At 43.3% G+C, this 16091-nt stretch overlaps 1 protein-coding gene across 2 annotated transcripts in view; it reads right to left on the bottom strand.

Moving 5' to 3' along the window:
- Window positions 1-1146: 1146 nt before the first annotated feature.
- The window catches only part of LOC124002142 (leucine zipper protein 1-like), a 75303-nt gene continuing 60358 nt past the window's right edge, over window positions 1147-16091 (bottom strand). For both annotated transcript variants that reach the window (XM_046309450.1, XM_046309449.1), the window contains 2 exons: window positions 11264-11538; window positions 1147-6126 (listed from right to left, as the gene is read on the bottom strand). In XM_046309450.1, the coding sequence (XP_046165406.1) occupies window positions 11305-11538 (234 nt within the window). In that variant the 3' untranslated portion in view covers window positions 1147-6126; window positions 11264-11304. The remainder of the gene's footprint in view (window positions 6127-11263; window positions 11539-16091) is intronic.

The following is a 16091-nucleotide window of genomic DNA, read 5'->3' as shown; positions in this document are numbered from 1 at the left end:
CCGTTTAAAAACCATTTTTAGACAAACTCGTAAAAAACTATGCATGCTATCACAACATGCATGCTATCAAATGCCCTGTGTGAACTGGGCCAACCCTTCATTTGTGCAACTGCCGTTACTAATCCAAGTCTCCAGAACAACTCTATAACCCTTTTACTAGACCTGCTGGCTGTAAGACTGTCAGGGAACAAGCTTAGCCTTTTCACTACCTGGTGGAGCTGGTGGAGAGGTGTGTGCTGACTAGGCATTCCACAAGTTTCACCATCTCCTGATGTATTTGCCTAATTTGTCTGCTAGTTTGCTTATCTTGCACAGTCAAACACCTCTCTCTAGACAAGCCAATTGCAGGTGGTATAAAGCAATGGAAGTGTTGCACACACACACACACACACACACACACACACACACACACACACACACACACACACACACACACACACACACACACACACACACAGGAGTAAGGTGCTGTCAAATCGTTAAACTAAAATGAGTTGGTTGGGTTTTCCATTTTCCCATAACACAAAGTATAGTCAAGATAGACACAAAAACATGGTTACAAACAGGTAGTTTATTTTATTTTATTGGAATACATAATCCACTGTACAGTTGGCAGCTTCGAGAGACCTACATGCAGAATGCGGTAAGATTAAACATGCACAAACGTATATTACCCTAGGACAGGAAAAGCATCCCGCAGTTTGCCGTGTATCTCTGAAGCTCAGAGCAGCGACATCCACAATAACCCTTTTGATCTGATTTCATTACAAATGTTTCTCTTTGATATGACCATCGGTTCCCTCCAGCCGCTTAAGAGTCATTTCTAAACACACTGCAATATAAAATACATGATTTCCAACTTGATCGTACAGGACGAAATTCCTCTGTGTGTCTATGTGGGAGTGTTAGTAGGTGTGTGTGTGGAGAATATCCAGTTGTTCATGTGGGAGTGTGAGTAGGTGTGTGTGTGGAGAATATCCAGTTGTGTGGGAGTGTGTGTGGAGAATATCCAGTTGTTCATGTGGGAGTGTGAGTAGGTGTGTGTGTGGAGAATATCCAGTTGTTCATGTTGGAGTGTGAGTAGGTGTGTGTGTGGAGAATATCCAGTTGTTCATGTTGGAGTGTGGAGAATATCCAGTTGTTCATGTGGGAGTGTGAGTAGGTGTGTGTGTGGAGAATATCCAGTTGTTCATGTTGGAGTGTGTGTAGGTGTGTGCGTGTCTCGAGGCCTGAACATCTCTTTCTTTGGCAGCACTTACATACAGCACACAAGATGAATAAACCCCGAATGCATATGAGAGAGAAAACAGAGAACCTGTTAGAATGACTGATTCCTGAACTACTAATACCAGGACGCCACATGGAGAATGACTTCAGACTGCGTGGACAGAGCAGACGCGCTCTTGATAAAACGTACATTACTCTCAAATCGACAGAGACTATGACAAGTCTCTGTTGGCTTGCCATCTCATGTCATAGCTCGAGATCATGACATCTCTCACATTAAAACAAAACAAAACAGGAAGTACTCTCCAGGAGTGCATTAATGAGAAAGATGCATATCTAGCAACAACAAAATCCTACATATATTTCAATAAGGCCCACTTTACAAAATTACACGATTTTCTTAAATAAAATCTATCCGATACAACAGCTTCCAAAATAAGACATCTTTTGTTTTACAAAACTGAAACAAAAAAATACATGAGTTGAAAACAAAAGAAACCCTCAAATGTAATATTTCCCCTTATTTCAGCACAAATAGTTGGAGACAGGGACTCCATCTTGGAAAACACTGACGCTGTCTCAGACTGTAAACTGGACATGCTATGGAATGATTATGGCACAGTTTTAGAAGGCAGAGACACATAAGTGCTCAGGAAATCAATTGTAAAAAAAAAGGACTTTATAATAATCTGTACAATAAACGTGACAGTCCACAACTCCTCACATTATCAGACAAGTTGTTTCGCAATTGCTCCAAGCAACTTTTTCAATTTGGCCGGTGCAGAAACACACATTTAATATATATATATATATATATATAAACATCTTTGATGACCATACATTCAGCGAAGAAAATAAATCAAAGAGTGGAGTACAATTCTCAGGGATAAACGCAAATGCAATGTTTGACAAAAGGGCGGCTAAAAGGGGGCTTACTTATGTAGGGTCTTACGTAGGAACTTAGGTCGGGTCTTACTTATGTCGGGTCTTACTTATGTCGGGTCTTAATTTAAGTGCTGGTTAAGTGCAGATTACCGTTTCTGATGTCCAAAGAGACCATGAACCCTCGCCTTACAAGAGGCCTTACAGGACGAATGGCAAGTCACTCCAAAGAGCCATTTCTGCTCTCTGGTCCCGCTCCACTAACTACCTTCTACGCTACTGTGTAAGAGGGGGAAAAAACAATGGCTCGTAAATAACAGATGTTTATATACCAGAAGTTACATAATGAGGAATGTTAAGAGTTTAGTTCTCATCTCAAAAATTGGCTGAAGTTTTTCCTGTCTAATCCTAGTCTCCCTCTGTCAGATTAGGTATGATCGGAGAAGGTCAATCTCCCTACAGCAGTGATCACTCTTGATTATCTGAGCAGACAAGGGTGCTGGCCTTGCATCATAGGATCAATGAAATATGATGATAGCCGACCCATGGTGATGTAGGTCTAATGGGAATGACAACCTGTAATGTTCCTGGGCTCAACTTTGACACGGGCCTCTGAAAACAGCATCTCATTAAGATGGGCTGGAGTTCACTAGCCAACTGCAGACTATCAAACTGTCCCCAGTGAGTGAATCGAAACAAGAGTCTGCACAGACACTTATATGAGCATCACACATAAACCCCTTGGCTATGATGGACAACCAGCACGTGGATTTTGGTTTACACATCGGCGCGAGCCAGTTCTGACTGGCACTCATCAACTGCCTCCATTTCGGGTTAGTGCTGGCTGCTGCCAAATCATTTTGCTTTCCTCACAGTATAACCCCCAAAGTCCAAGGGAAAGACGCGATTAGCTCCAGCCTTGACCTTTGACCTTTCGGCTACCCGGGGGCTGTATATCAGTGTCTGCCGGCAAGCTTTGGCAGACTGTAAAACGGCTCTCAGACCTAGCAATACTTATCACGGTCGTTAAGAATCAAGGCATTCTTGGAGGGGAAGGAAGAAGGGGAAGGAGGAGGGAGGAAGGAGGGAAACTGGAACCACTGCAGGAAAGAAGGGATGAGGTCGGAAATACAGATTTGGAACGAGTGGCCTTCTGGCAGTTGTCATCCTGGTAACAGAGGACTGGTCAACAACAGAAGCCTTCTGAAGTGGATAAGTCATCACGTAGCCCTTGGCACATCAGCACCAGGCTTCTGAACAACATCAAGCGGTGTGTGTGTTTGCACTGAACACATGTTCACAGGATGGGCCAGTAGCCATGTAAGGGGCCACATGGCAACACTAATGCTTTATGATGCCGAGCTGGAGCACTTCTGGCCGGAAAAATAGAAAGATCAGAACATTTTGGCCAGCGAACATTATTTTAATGGGTCCTTTGAAGATTTTTGGAGGGGGGACAAAAAAATGATTAAATTCAAAGGATTGGGGTGGGGGTCTTTTACTCGTCAGTAGATTTTTCTTCAATTGAAACCACAATGGTCTTCTATAAAATATTCTCTACAAATGTGAAAATCTTTGCAAATGTGTAATGACTGCATTCATTATACTTGTCCACACAATCTTTAGACCAACCTTGACAGAAATACTAGGGAGTAATTCACACAGCCTAGGCTCAACAGCTTAGTAATGTGTAGCCAGCAGGAGGGGAATTGCACCTCACATTTCCACAAGGTTAGAGGAATACAACGTGGTGATTTCGGGGTTAGGAGTGATTATATTTGCATTCTTTGTGTGTAATTGACTTCTTCCATTTCCCATAATCAATACACTATGAAATCTAAAGGACTGTAAATGGTAGGTCCCCATCACCAAATTACAACATTCACAATGACAAAAATAGTTATATGCATTTTGTGGTAAATAACAAATAAATATGAAATCTAACAGTGAAACGGCTGGCCGGCTGCTACTACACAGGCAATGCTAAATGACAATGACTGACCAGTATCAAGGGGAAACTTCCTACCAGAGTTTGCAGTTCAGAGTTTACAGAGTATTGCCTATATGAGTACATCAGGTCTCACCACCTGCCAGACTACTTGTGTTTCCATGGCAACCCAGTGATCTCTGTTTCTGTCCAGAGTGACAGAGAAACCTCCCTAATCCAACAATGAAAAGTCCAGTTTAAATATTACAACAAAATACACTTCTACAGAAACAGGGAGAAGTTGAGACGAATCGCACCGCAAACACAGTCGCGTGTATCTGGACTGATTGTTCCTTTTGGTGATTGGAGAATTTTTATGTCTGATTGGCTGTTCACAGCAGCGCAGCACATTTTACTGCTAGATCCAGAGCATCAGTTACAGTTGGAGGAAAGTGCGCTGAAGCAGAGCACCATAGGAATAGTAGTCCTGTTCCAGATGACAAATGCATGTCCCCCAAGCTTAAATAAATGCAATCCATCATTCATTGAGTGCAGACAAAAGGGGGTGGACCTTCCTTTCTGCTGTGTGTCACAATAGACACATTCTAAAGTCCCGTTGAGCAGGGGGAAGAGACAGTGGAGGGCAACAGGGAGCGAATTACTGAGGAACCAAATGAAGCACAATTGAAGGTTGTTGATCAAAGTACTTGGCTATTATCTTCCTTATTGCACAGGGACAGATGTTGAAGAGGATATTGAGTTTGCAGCCTATAAGAAAATAAAGAACGTGTCTATGACAGGGTCCTTGTCTTTGTTGTCCGTGAAGCAGACAACATGCTGGGAAACTGGAGGCACATGACTCCAAAATGCTCCTCTTATACATTAAGTTGAAACATGCAAACTTCCCCAAAGCCCTACAGTCAACCCTCTTTTAGGCCCACATTATGCATTCTCTGGGACGATAGTCATGTTTGTAGGTTAAAAATAGATATAGGTGTATGTGTACGATGTGCAAAATAAAACCCTGCAAAACCTGCTATGGTTGTCAGTATGAAGCAAACACATGGACAAAAGCTCACCAAATTAAGCAAAAAAACATATATACACATTTCCGAGATCAGAAGACATTTAAAAAAAATAGAAGTAATTCGCTCCCTGTTTTTGGTCACATCTTGGTGCAGCTTGGGGGAGCGCCGCTGAGAAGTTCCAAAGTGAGGTCTTGTAACGGTCCATCCTGAAAGACAACAAATCCTTCCTTCCTGTGTCACTCCCCTCTTCTCTCGCCCCCCACACACACACACACACACCTCTAGACCCAGTCACCCGAGTGAGCGTCTCTCCCTTGTCAAGTCGGAGCAATACATTATAATACATCAGGTAGGAGAAGAAGCGGAAGAGGGTGGTGGGGACCACTCCATCGCGACACTGTATATGGGCATATTATAATACAACTGAAGAGGTCTGTGCAGATCAATGAAGTATATAAACCCTGGATTGCTGACACTCTGTATAAACCACTGAGAGGCTTTGAAACCACCGGTCGGCCATATTGGCACTCCCTAGAATGAGCAGCCCTCCATAGGAATGTATTCTAGAGTATTTCAATGCAATGTTTTACGGTCAAAATGACATGTATTTAAGTATTTTGTTGTTGTAGTGGGGAGAGTAGAGTAAACATTAGTACTCTACAAAAAAATACTTAAAGGGATATTTTTTCATCACGTTTTTTTATTTTTATGTTTAGCTCACATAATATATTTTTAAAGTATTGCCAAAGGTGTCTGTAATAGAATGTCAAAAACGTATGTAGACATTAATAAATGCATTTCCATAGCTTCGAAAAATCAAGATGGCTGCGCGGTGGCTTCAATACAGTACCCAGTTAGTCATCCAGGGTTTATACATGGACGTTGTGGTGGAAGGTTTTACAGGTGGACATCTTGTTTTTAGACTCAGAAGCATGGGGTTGTTGCTGGACAGGGACTTGGCAGGAATTTGCCTGCCACTGCTGTTGCTGGGGGGGGATTAGAGATGTGGGACGCAGTACATTCCTTCTTGTTGTGCAGTTTGGGCGGGGGGGATGGAGAGCTCTGGAAGAAAAGAGAGCACAAGTCATACACTCAGAGAGGGCTGGAATCATTAGAGTAGGAGTAATTAAACTAGCACATCCTTTGATTAAAGTAACGAGTGCAGTCAAGCAGTCCAGTGGCTCAGTCTGGAATCAAATTTTTATCCTCTGGCCGAGTTCTAAAATGATTCCCACCATAGAAATACAGTAGTAGTCGTGGCTATTACAGAGCTTCAGTGAGATGAGAAAATGACCCTTCCTGTTGTAGTAGTCATGGCTATTACAGAGCTTCAGTGTGATGAGAAGACGACCCTTCCTGTTGTAGTAGTCATGGCTATTACAGAGCTTCAGTGAGATGAGAAGATGACCCTTCCTGTTGTAGTAGTCATGGCTATTACAGAGCTTCAGTGAGATGAGAAGATGACCCTTCCTGTTGTAGTAGTCATGGCTATTACAGAGCTTCAGTGAGATGAGAAGATGACCCTTCCTGTTGTAGTAGTCATGGCTATTACAGAGCTTCAGTGAGATGAGAAGATGACCCTTCCTGTTGTAATAGTCATGGCTATTACAGAGCTTCAGTGAAATGAGAAGATGACCCTTCCTGTTGTAGTAGTCATGGCTATTACAGAGCTTCAGTGAGATGAGAAGATGATCCTTCCTTTTGTCTAGTCAGTTTAAACACTATACAGCAATAACCACACACACGGCTCGGTACATTTTGCGGTTTTGGGGTCGTGGTTCTGTACTTATTGCGGATTGGGGTCGTAGTTCTGTACTTATTGCGGTTTTGGGGTTACGGTTCAGTTACGGTTCAGTTATGGTAGAGCAGGAAAATGAAATGCCAATAGTCACTGTAGTTAATTTGAATATATTTAAGAAAATCCAAAGTGTTGGTATTCCTAACTCCATATATGATCATGAGTTATATAATGCCCGATGAGAGCACCGACAGGAGTACCGACACTTGGTATTATTTTAAATGGAAAAACACGATTACTCACTAAAATAAAGTTCAATATGCATGTGAAATCAACATGTGAACATGGTTCAGACATTTTATATGTCTATGCTATTATGTTTCCTTACAAAGAGAACAATATGTGCACTGACTCTCATAAAGGGGGCATCTTTAGCAAGATACTTCTCATTTCCTGCTCCAGGGTAATGTGATGGGCTGTCTGTAACCCTGGAAGTCCATCCATCTTTAGTAAGCGCTACACAGGGTGCACTGGTCAATTCACTGACAACTTCAGCTGATTTAGCTTGCTTATATAGAGTGCGTACTACCCGTTTACTGAAATGGGTGCCGAGAGGGTGCAGTTCATAACGCGTCCCGAGCACTTTCACTAGCTGCTGAAACACCCTATTCTCAACCACTGAGAAGGGACGCATATCCGCGACTATAAACATACCTATAGCTCTTGTCATTTATTTGGTCCGGTCAGAATCAGCTGTGAAGGGCTGCTTGAAGCGTTTACGTCTTGCTCCAGTCGACGTAAATGTGTCAACTTGTCTGAGGTGTTGGCAGCTGCATAGGCTATTCTGGTTATTCTGGTTGAGCAGTGGAGACATATCCTCTGTCCATCACCGTTGTAAATCTACTGGGAAGCCAAAATGTTCCCGAGCTGGAGATTTAAACGATGGAGAATCTTCCTGGTTTATCGACCCCAACATTCGCCATCGTGTAGAACTAGTTCCTGACTGCGTCTCACAAAATGACAGTCTGAAATGTGCCAATTAAGGCTGTAGTTGTTTTAACGGAAAAGCCTGAAAAACAAAATTCAGCTCAGATTTACTCAAGAGGCAGTGTTGGCATAGTCTACAGGCCTAGTGTTTCTATTCACACACACAACCAGTCAAAAGAATGCACAAGGGTTTTTCATAATTTTTACTATTTTCTACATTGTAGAACACATATGGAATCATGCAGTAAGTAAGCAAAAAAAGTGTTAAACAAATCAAAATGTATTTTAGATTTTTCAAAGTAGCCAACCTTAGCCTTGATGACAGCATTGCACACTTGGAATTCTCTCAACCAGCTTCATGAGGTAGTCACCTGGAATGCATTTCAATTAACAGGTGTGCCTTTGTGAGACACAGTAGGTGATCTTCGCATGTGTGGTTCCTACCGTGAAGCATGGAGGAGGTGGTGTGTGTGTGTGGTGGTGGGGGGGGTGCTTTGCTGGTGACACTGTCAGTGATTTATTTATAATTTATGGCACACTTAACCAGCAGGCTACCACATCATTCTACAGCGATACGCCTACCCATCAGATTTGCGCTCAGCGGGACTATAATTTGTTTTTCAACAGGACAATGACCCAACACACCTCCAGGCTGTGTAAGGGCTATTTGAACAAGGAGAGTAATGAGTGCTGCATCAGATGACCTGGACTCTAATCACCTGACCTCAACCCAATTGAGATGGTTTGGGATGAGTTGGACTGCAGAGTGAAGGAAAGCAGCCAACAAGTGCTCAGCATATGTAGGAACTCCTTCAAGACTGTTGGAAAAACATTCCAGGTGAAGCTGGTTGAGGGAATGCCAAGAGTGGGCGCAAAACTGTCATCAAAGCAAAGGACGGCTACTTTGAAGAATCTCAAATACACACACTAAAAAGTTTTGGGTCACTTAGAAATGTCCTTGTATTTGAAAGATAAGCACATTTTGTGTCCGTTAAAATTAAACTGTTGTCCTGATTAAAGAAGTACTAAAATTGGCCTTCTTTAGACTAGTTGAGTATCTGGAGCATCAGCATTTGTGGGTTCGATTACAGGCTCAAAATGGCCAGAAACAAATCACTTTCTTCTGAAACGCGTCAGTCTATTCTTGTTCTTAGAATTGAAGGCTATTCCATGCGAGAAATTGCCAAGAAACTGAAGATCTCGTACAGCGCTGTGTACTACTCCCTTCACAGAACAGCGCAAACTGGCTCTAACCTGAATAGAAAGAGGAGTGGGAGGCCCCGGTGCACAACTGAGCAAGAGGACAAGTACATTGGAGTATGTAGTTTGAGAAACAGACGCCTCACAAGTCCTCAACTGGCAGCTTCATTAAATAGTACCCGCAGAACACCAGTCTCAACGGCAACAGTGAAGAGGCAACTCCGGGATACTGGCCTTCTGAATGTTTTTGGTTTCTGGTCATTTTGAGCCTGTAATCGAACCTACAAATGCTGATGCTCCAGATACTCAACTAGTCTAAAGAAGGCCAGTTTTCCTTTGTGCCAACAATAGCAAAAGGGTTTTCTAATGATCGATTAGCCTTTTAAAATGATAAACTTGGATTAGCTAACACAACGTGCCATTGGAACACAAGAGTGATGGTGGCTGATAATGGGCCTCTATACGTCTATGTAGATATTCCATAAACAATGTGCTGTTTCCAGCTACAATAGTCATTTACAACATTAACAATGTTTACACTGTATTTCTGATCAATTTGACGTTATTTTAATGGATGAAAAATGTGCTTTAATTTAAAAAACCAGGACATTTCAAAGTGACCCCAAACTTTTGAAAGGTAGTGTCTGTATACATATAAAAAAATATATAAAACAAAATGTCCTCTCACTGTCAACTGAGTTTATTTTCAGAAAACTTAACATGTGTAAATATTTGTATGAACATAAGATTCAACAACGGAGACAAATTGAACAGGATCCGCAGACTAACAGAAATTGAATGTGTCCTTGAACAAAGGGGGGGGTCAAAATAACAGTCAGTATCTGGTGTGGCCACCAGCTGCATTAAGTACCACAGTGCATCTCCTCCTCATGGACTGCACCAGATTTGCCAGTTCTTGCTGTGAGATGTTACCCCACTCTTCCACCAAGGCACCTGCAAGTTCCCGGACATTTCTGGGGGGGGTCCCAGACGTGCTCAATGGGATTGAGATCTGGGTTCTTCGCTGGCTATGGCAGAACACTGACGTTCCTGTCTTGCAGGGAAACACACACAGAATGATCAGTATGGCTGGTGGCATTGTCATGCTGGAGGGTCATGTCAGGATGAGCCTGCAGGAAGGGAACATGAGGGAGGAGGATGTCTTTCCTGTAACGCACAGCATTGAGATAGCTTGTTGTCATTACAGTCCGAGGATGCTGTGACAACGCCCCAGACCATGACGGACCCTCCACCTCGTTCCCGCTCCAGAATACAGGCCTCGGTGTAACGCTCATTCCGTCGACGATAAACGCGAATCCGACCCTCACCCCTGGTGAGACAAAACCGCGATTCGTAAGTGAAGAGCACTTTTTGCCAGTCCTGCGACGGTGGGTTTGTGCCCATAGGCGACGTTGTTGCCGGTGATGTCTGGTGAGGACCTGCCTTACAACAGGCCTACAAGCCCTCAGTCCAGCCTCTCTCAGCCTATTGCGGACAGTCTGAGCACTGATAGAGGGATTGTGCGTTCCTTGTGTACCTCAGGCAGTTGTTGTTGCCATGCTGAACATGTGCCACAGGTGTGATGTTCGGATGTATCGATCCTGTGCAGGTATTGTTACACAGTCTGCCACTGCGAGAACGATCAGCTGTCCGTCCTGTCTCCCTGTAGCACCGTCTTAGGCGTCTCACAGTACGGACATGGCAATTTATTGCCCTGGCCACATCTGCAGTTCTCGTGCCTCCTTGCAGCATGCCTAAGGCTGATTCACACAGATGAGCAGGGACCATGGGCATCTTTCTTTTGGTGTTTTTCAGAGTCAGTAAAAAGGCCTCTTTAGAGTCCTAACTTTTCATAACTGTGACCTTAATTGCCTACCGTCTGTAAGCTGTTAGTGTCTTAACTGTTCCACAGGTGCATGTTCATTAATTGTTTATGGTTTATTCATTAGTGTTTAAACCCTTTACAATGAAGATCTGTGAAGTTATTTGGATTTTTACAAATTATCTTTGAAAAACAGGGTCCTGAAAAAGGGATATTTATTTTTTTGCTGAGATATATATATATATATCATTCAGTCAGTCGGGTTCACAGTGCAGACCGAACCGAGCTCCCCATACAGAACGGTTTGGGACGAGTACATGTATCATTACACCCCTACTATATAAACTTTATCAGACAATATATATCAACCTCAGACATTAAACATACTCTTATCAATAAGCAATGCTAGACCAGACAGCAGGTTCCTGGGACTTTGCTTTGACATATCCTACCTGGATATTATGAAGTAGAGAGACTAAGATGGTTGGCCGGTTTAGTCCTCGGTCTGACGATTGCTCCACTGTCGATTGCCGCGCCCGGTCCTTCCCTCCGCCAGGCCAGTATGACCCCTATTGGACAAGAGCGCTGGTCTGGAAGCTGTGGTCCTCATCCCTCTGCTGGACCCTACAGCTGTCCTGGAGCTCCTCTCGCTCTCATAGGGATCTAGGTCACCGGGCGCCGGCCTCGTCTTCCACGACCCAGGGTTGGGGTCCGTGTCGTCAGCGGTCTAGTCACAGCGAAACAGAAACAACACTTAGATCATTAACTTAACAGCCTGTGAGAAGGGAAATCTTAGCAAGCCAAGGCGACTGTGGATATGGCCTCTAAACATCGGGAGAAAAAGCAAGCTACCCCAGTGATATCATTTACATGGGGCTCAACTAGCAAATGAGCCCCCTATAAAACCTACTTGCGTACTTTCGCGCAACCTCAAATGACATTGTTCTAGGAAAGTGATAGATGACAGTAAACGTCTGAAAGCGAAGGCCTATGATTTCCATTTAAAAAGACTGCAGTCCTGAAACTAGTAACAGTTGGCTGGAATCCCATCCGTCCTGCCGCTGCAGAACGTTGCCAATTACCCTTAATGGCCGCTCTGCATTTCCCAGGGACGACGGGCAGGCAGACAGGAAGCCCGCTACAACGCGAGGGGCTGCCAAACTGGCAGGGCAGGCCAAACATGGCAACTTCCTGTTCTATTCACCCCAAAGGGAGGAAATGACCAGAGTACATTCTGCATTGTTACAGCATTACCACCTAACAGTTGGGTCCCACTGTACTTAGGGTGTAATCGTATGTAAATTTTGCTTCATAAACACCAAAATGTATAATGGAACACCAAATGTAAACCAAACCGCAGCATTATTTTCTGAGCCATCTTGACATTTTTCCTGTGGATGCAGATAGTTGACATGACTCCTTATTCTAACAAAAGTGTATGAAAAAGTTTCCAGGTTGGGTGGACCTACACTAAAGTCTAGTCTTCCAGTTCAGTGACCTATACAAGCAATGTGTGCAAAAATACCAGAAGGAACATTCTCCAAGTTCATTCCCTGTGTGAGGTACTAGGGACATCACTAAATCTTAATTTCAGAAAATATTTCTGCTGGATGAATGTCACATTTGAAACGTTGTTAGGCAATTTGATCTGCCACATGAGCAGAGGAAATGTCCTAGGAACGCCAAGTGCTGAAGCCCTCACAAACCTGCTTTGTTCACGCTTCACTGAAATATCTTATGATTGGGGACTGGTATTTTTAGAAAGTAAAAAACCCACTTTTTGAGGTGAAAAAGTTTCTCCTTGTGCAAATCTTTGCTAATCCCGTATGTGTTACAGAAAATAGTACATTGGTTTTCTTGAGTTAAAAGAGACTTGACAAAGCCTCAAATTCACTCAGTTCTAAAAACAACCCTTTTGGAAGTAGTCTCTCATGACAACATGTTTGTCTTAAAATACAGCACGGAATCAAAAGGCCAAACATCATAGAAATAGTTTACCGTCGAGGACAACACAACTGGACTGTTACATGCCTTGCAGAACAACCACTGTTTCCACATGAATTATGTCTTGTCTTGGTTGTTTTTTAAAAGTCCATGACTTGTGTTCCCTGTTAAAAGCGAACTGAGCCAAAGCTCGGCTACAAGGAGACAATGCTCATTGCACCCAAGGTAATATGTTTCAGAGAAGCCTTAATTCAAGCTGGTTATTAACATGAATGTTTTCGAGCGCCTTGTCCAGGAAAGAATTTAATAGCTCTAACATACCTTGTGGAAACCATTCCTCAAAACCTTTCTTACAGGCCATTGGCATCTCCTCCGTCTGACGTTTTAACCACCTACCAGCTCTTGTCCGTGGAATCTTCCAAGTTCAACTCCAGTACAGATTGTTTTTCCAGGCTTTTAGGTTAAAGTCGGGGTCGAAAACCAACCAGAATGACCACAAGGGCCCTGCGTTTCACTTTGTTGCCACTGGGTTTGACTGACTTGCACAAAGGATGTTTTTGTATCTCGATCAGCCAGATCGACCAATGGTCCACAGCCAACCATAAGTTCACAGCCCATTCACATACCCATCTGAGGTTTCTAAGTTTTACAATGGGCTGAAAAAACAACACTGATGTTCTGTGCTGTACCTGAAGGTAAGAATGGAGGGTTAGTGAGGTTGTGTGCTGTACCTGAAGGTAAGAATGGAGGGTTAGTCAGGTTGTGTGCTGTACCTGAAGGTAAGAATGGAGGGTTAGTGAGGTTGTGTGCTGTACCTGAAGGTAAGAATGGAGGGTTAGTGAGGTTGTGTGCTGTACCTGAAGGTAAGAATGGAGGGTTAGTGAGGTTGTGTGCTGTACCTGAAGGTAAGAATGGAGGGTTAGTGAGGTTGTGTGCTGTACCTGAAGGTAAGAATGGAGGGTTAGTGAGGTTGTGTGCAGCCAGTCAACATGACAACCACAGAGACCATTATAATCTGATGCTATACTGCGGTCATCACGGACATTTCAATGGATGAAGAGATGTCCCTCTACGATGAGGGGGTCAAGCAAATGACAATCATATAAATTCTATATGACCTCCATACTCAACTGGTGGACAGCGGTCCAGATCTGGACCCAGAACTGGATCCAAACTACCAAAAACTGGATCCAAACTACCAAAAATAAAAATGGTTGGAAACTCAGTTTGACTACCACCCATGAAATCATAAACACACAAGACATAGAACATTTTGTAGATTTGCAGGGAAAGGACCGTTAAAACCCCATGCAAAATGTGTAGAATTGCGGGAAATTTGCTTTATAACAGCAAAATGTTCTCTCTGCCAACAAGAGTATTGTGAACAGGTGGGGTTGTATTACTACACTGATAAATGACAATATCCATCTGGACTTTTACCACCTAGGAAATGTGTGACCGGACCGCCAAAAATAGTACTGGAGTACTCCTGTTATATGGGATGAATAGCCAATCAATAAGCTATTTACTGATAGAAAGTCATCCTAGGTACCCAAGGACATCAAGTGCTGTGTCTTCTCTGAAGTGACTATTGATTGTGTGGGGCTAGCCTGGCTAACTTAATTAGGGTAATAACAGACAGAGGTTAAGGAGTCAAATTCCATTTCTATAATCGAAAACTAATAGAAAAATGTGGGTGCAAAAACTTTGGCTGATCAATGATGGGAGAGAGGCTTCATGATAGACAAACCTGCCATACACTGTTGTCAAACACTGATTGACATGGCAAACCAACACTTTTATTGAAATGTTGATTAAATGTGCACTGTCCCTGTAAACATGAAAATAAACTCAGACAGCAGAACTGTGTACAGACAAACAATGAGAAAGATGTCCATGGTGCTTATTAATGCCCATCTCACTAACAGTTGAACTTTGACACTGCAATCACTGTCCATGACTAATCATAACTGTAAAAGCACTACCATTTGACAATAATGTGGTATTGATTGTCTCAAGCCCTTTACTAACGAATAGGAAATACACAACTGGAATGAGAGGACGACTGCCTGTAGTGAAGTTCACAGAGAAACATCTTGGAAATAAGCTCGGTTTACTTCCAATCCCATTGCCTGCTGGAGGGTGCCAAGGGCAAGGCAACAATGAGTGACTGAAACACACACAGAAAGAAAAACAAATTAGGCCGTTCATCAGAAAGGTTAGGCGTCAAGATGATATAATGAAGGATATTTAAGCAATAAGGAACTATGAGTAACCTGGAGAGGCAGAGACTTAATTGTGATATCTGAGGCTTTCTCTGCTAAACCTTGGACTGTCTATTTAACCTTTTCTGTTATTTATCACTATATGTCCTTTTTTAAATGTATTTGTTTATTTAACCAATATTTAACTAGACAAGTCAGTTAGGAACAAATTCTTATTTACAATGACGGCCTACTCCGGCCAAACCAGGACGACGCTGGGGTAATTGTGCGCTGCCCTATGGGACTCTCACTCACGGACGGTTGTGATACAGCCTGGATTCGAACCAGGGTGTCTGTAGTGACGCCTCTAGCACTGAGATGCAGTGTCATAGACCGCTGAACCAGGGTGTCTGTAGCACTGAGATGCAGTGTCTTAGACCGCTGAACCAGGGTGTCTGTAGCATTGAGACCAGGGTGTCTCTAGCTCTGAGATGCAGTGTCATAGACCGCTGAACCAGGGTGTCTGTAGCACTGAGATGCAGTGTCTTAGACCGCTGAACCAGGGTCTGTAGTGACGCCTCTAGCCCTGAGATGCAGTGTCTTAGACCACTGAACCAGGGTCTGTAGTGACGCCTCTAGCACTGAGATGCAGTGTCTTAGACCACTGAACCAGGGTCTGTAGTGACGCCTCTAGCACTGAGATGCATAGTCTTAGACCACTGTACCAGGGTGTCTGTAGTGATGCTCTGCGATGCGTCGTACCTCAGAACAGCTTCAGCCGTGGTATATTGGCCATATATCACAACCCCCCGAGGATCCTAATTGCCATTATAAACTGGTTACCAACGTAATTAGAGCAGTACAAAAAATATGTTTTGTCATACCCGGGGTATACTGGCTGACATACGACAGCTTTAGCCATTCAGGGCTCCAACCACACAGTTTATAATGATGGTTAGGGGGGGGGAGGGGCTTTATAAGGCAGAATGACTGTAATTATAGATCTAAGTGCCATGTTGCCGTCATGTTATTTTTTTAATGGCTCGCTTGGCTGGAGATGAAAGGCTTGGTGGAGGGCTTGGGGCTGGAGCCCTCTTTGTTTGTTCTGACTGAGTGGAGCTGGGTGTGTTGC

Source organism: Oncorhynchus gorbuscha, linkage group LG17 (genome assembly GCF_021184085.1).
Source record: "Oncorhynchus gorbuscha isolate QuinsamMale2020 ecotype Even-year linkage group LG17, OgorEven_v1.0, whole genome shotgun sequence".
Lineage (NCBI taxonomy): Eukaryota > Metazoa > Chordata > Actinopteri > Salmoniformes > Salmonidae > Oncorhynchus > Oncorhynchus gorbuscha.
This window is presented reverse-complemented; position numbering and strand designations above follow the sequence as displayed.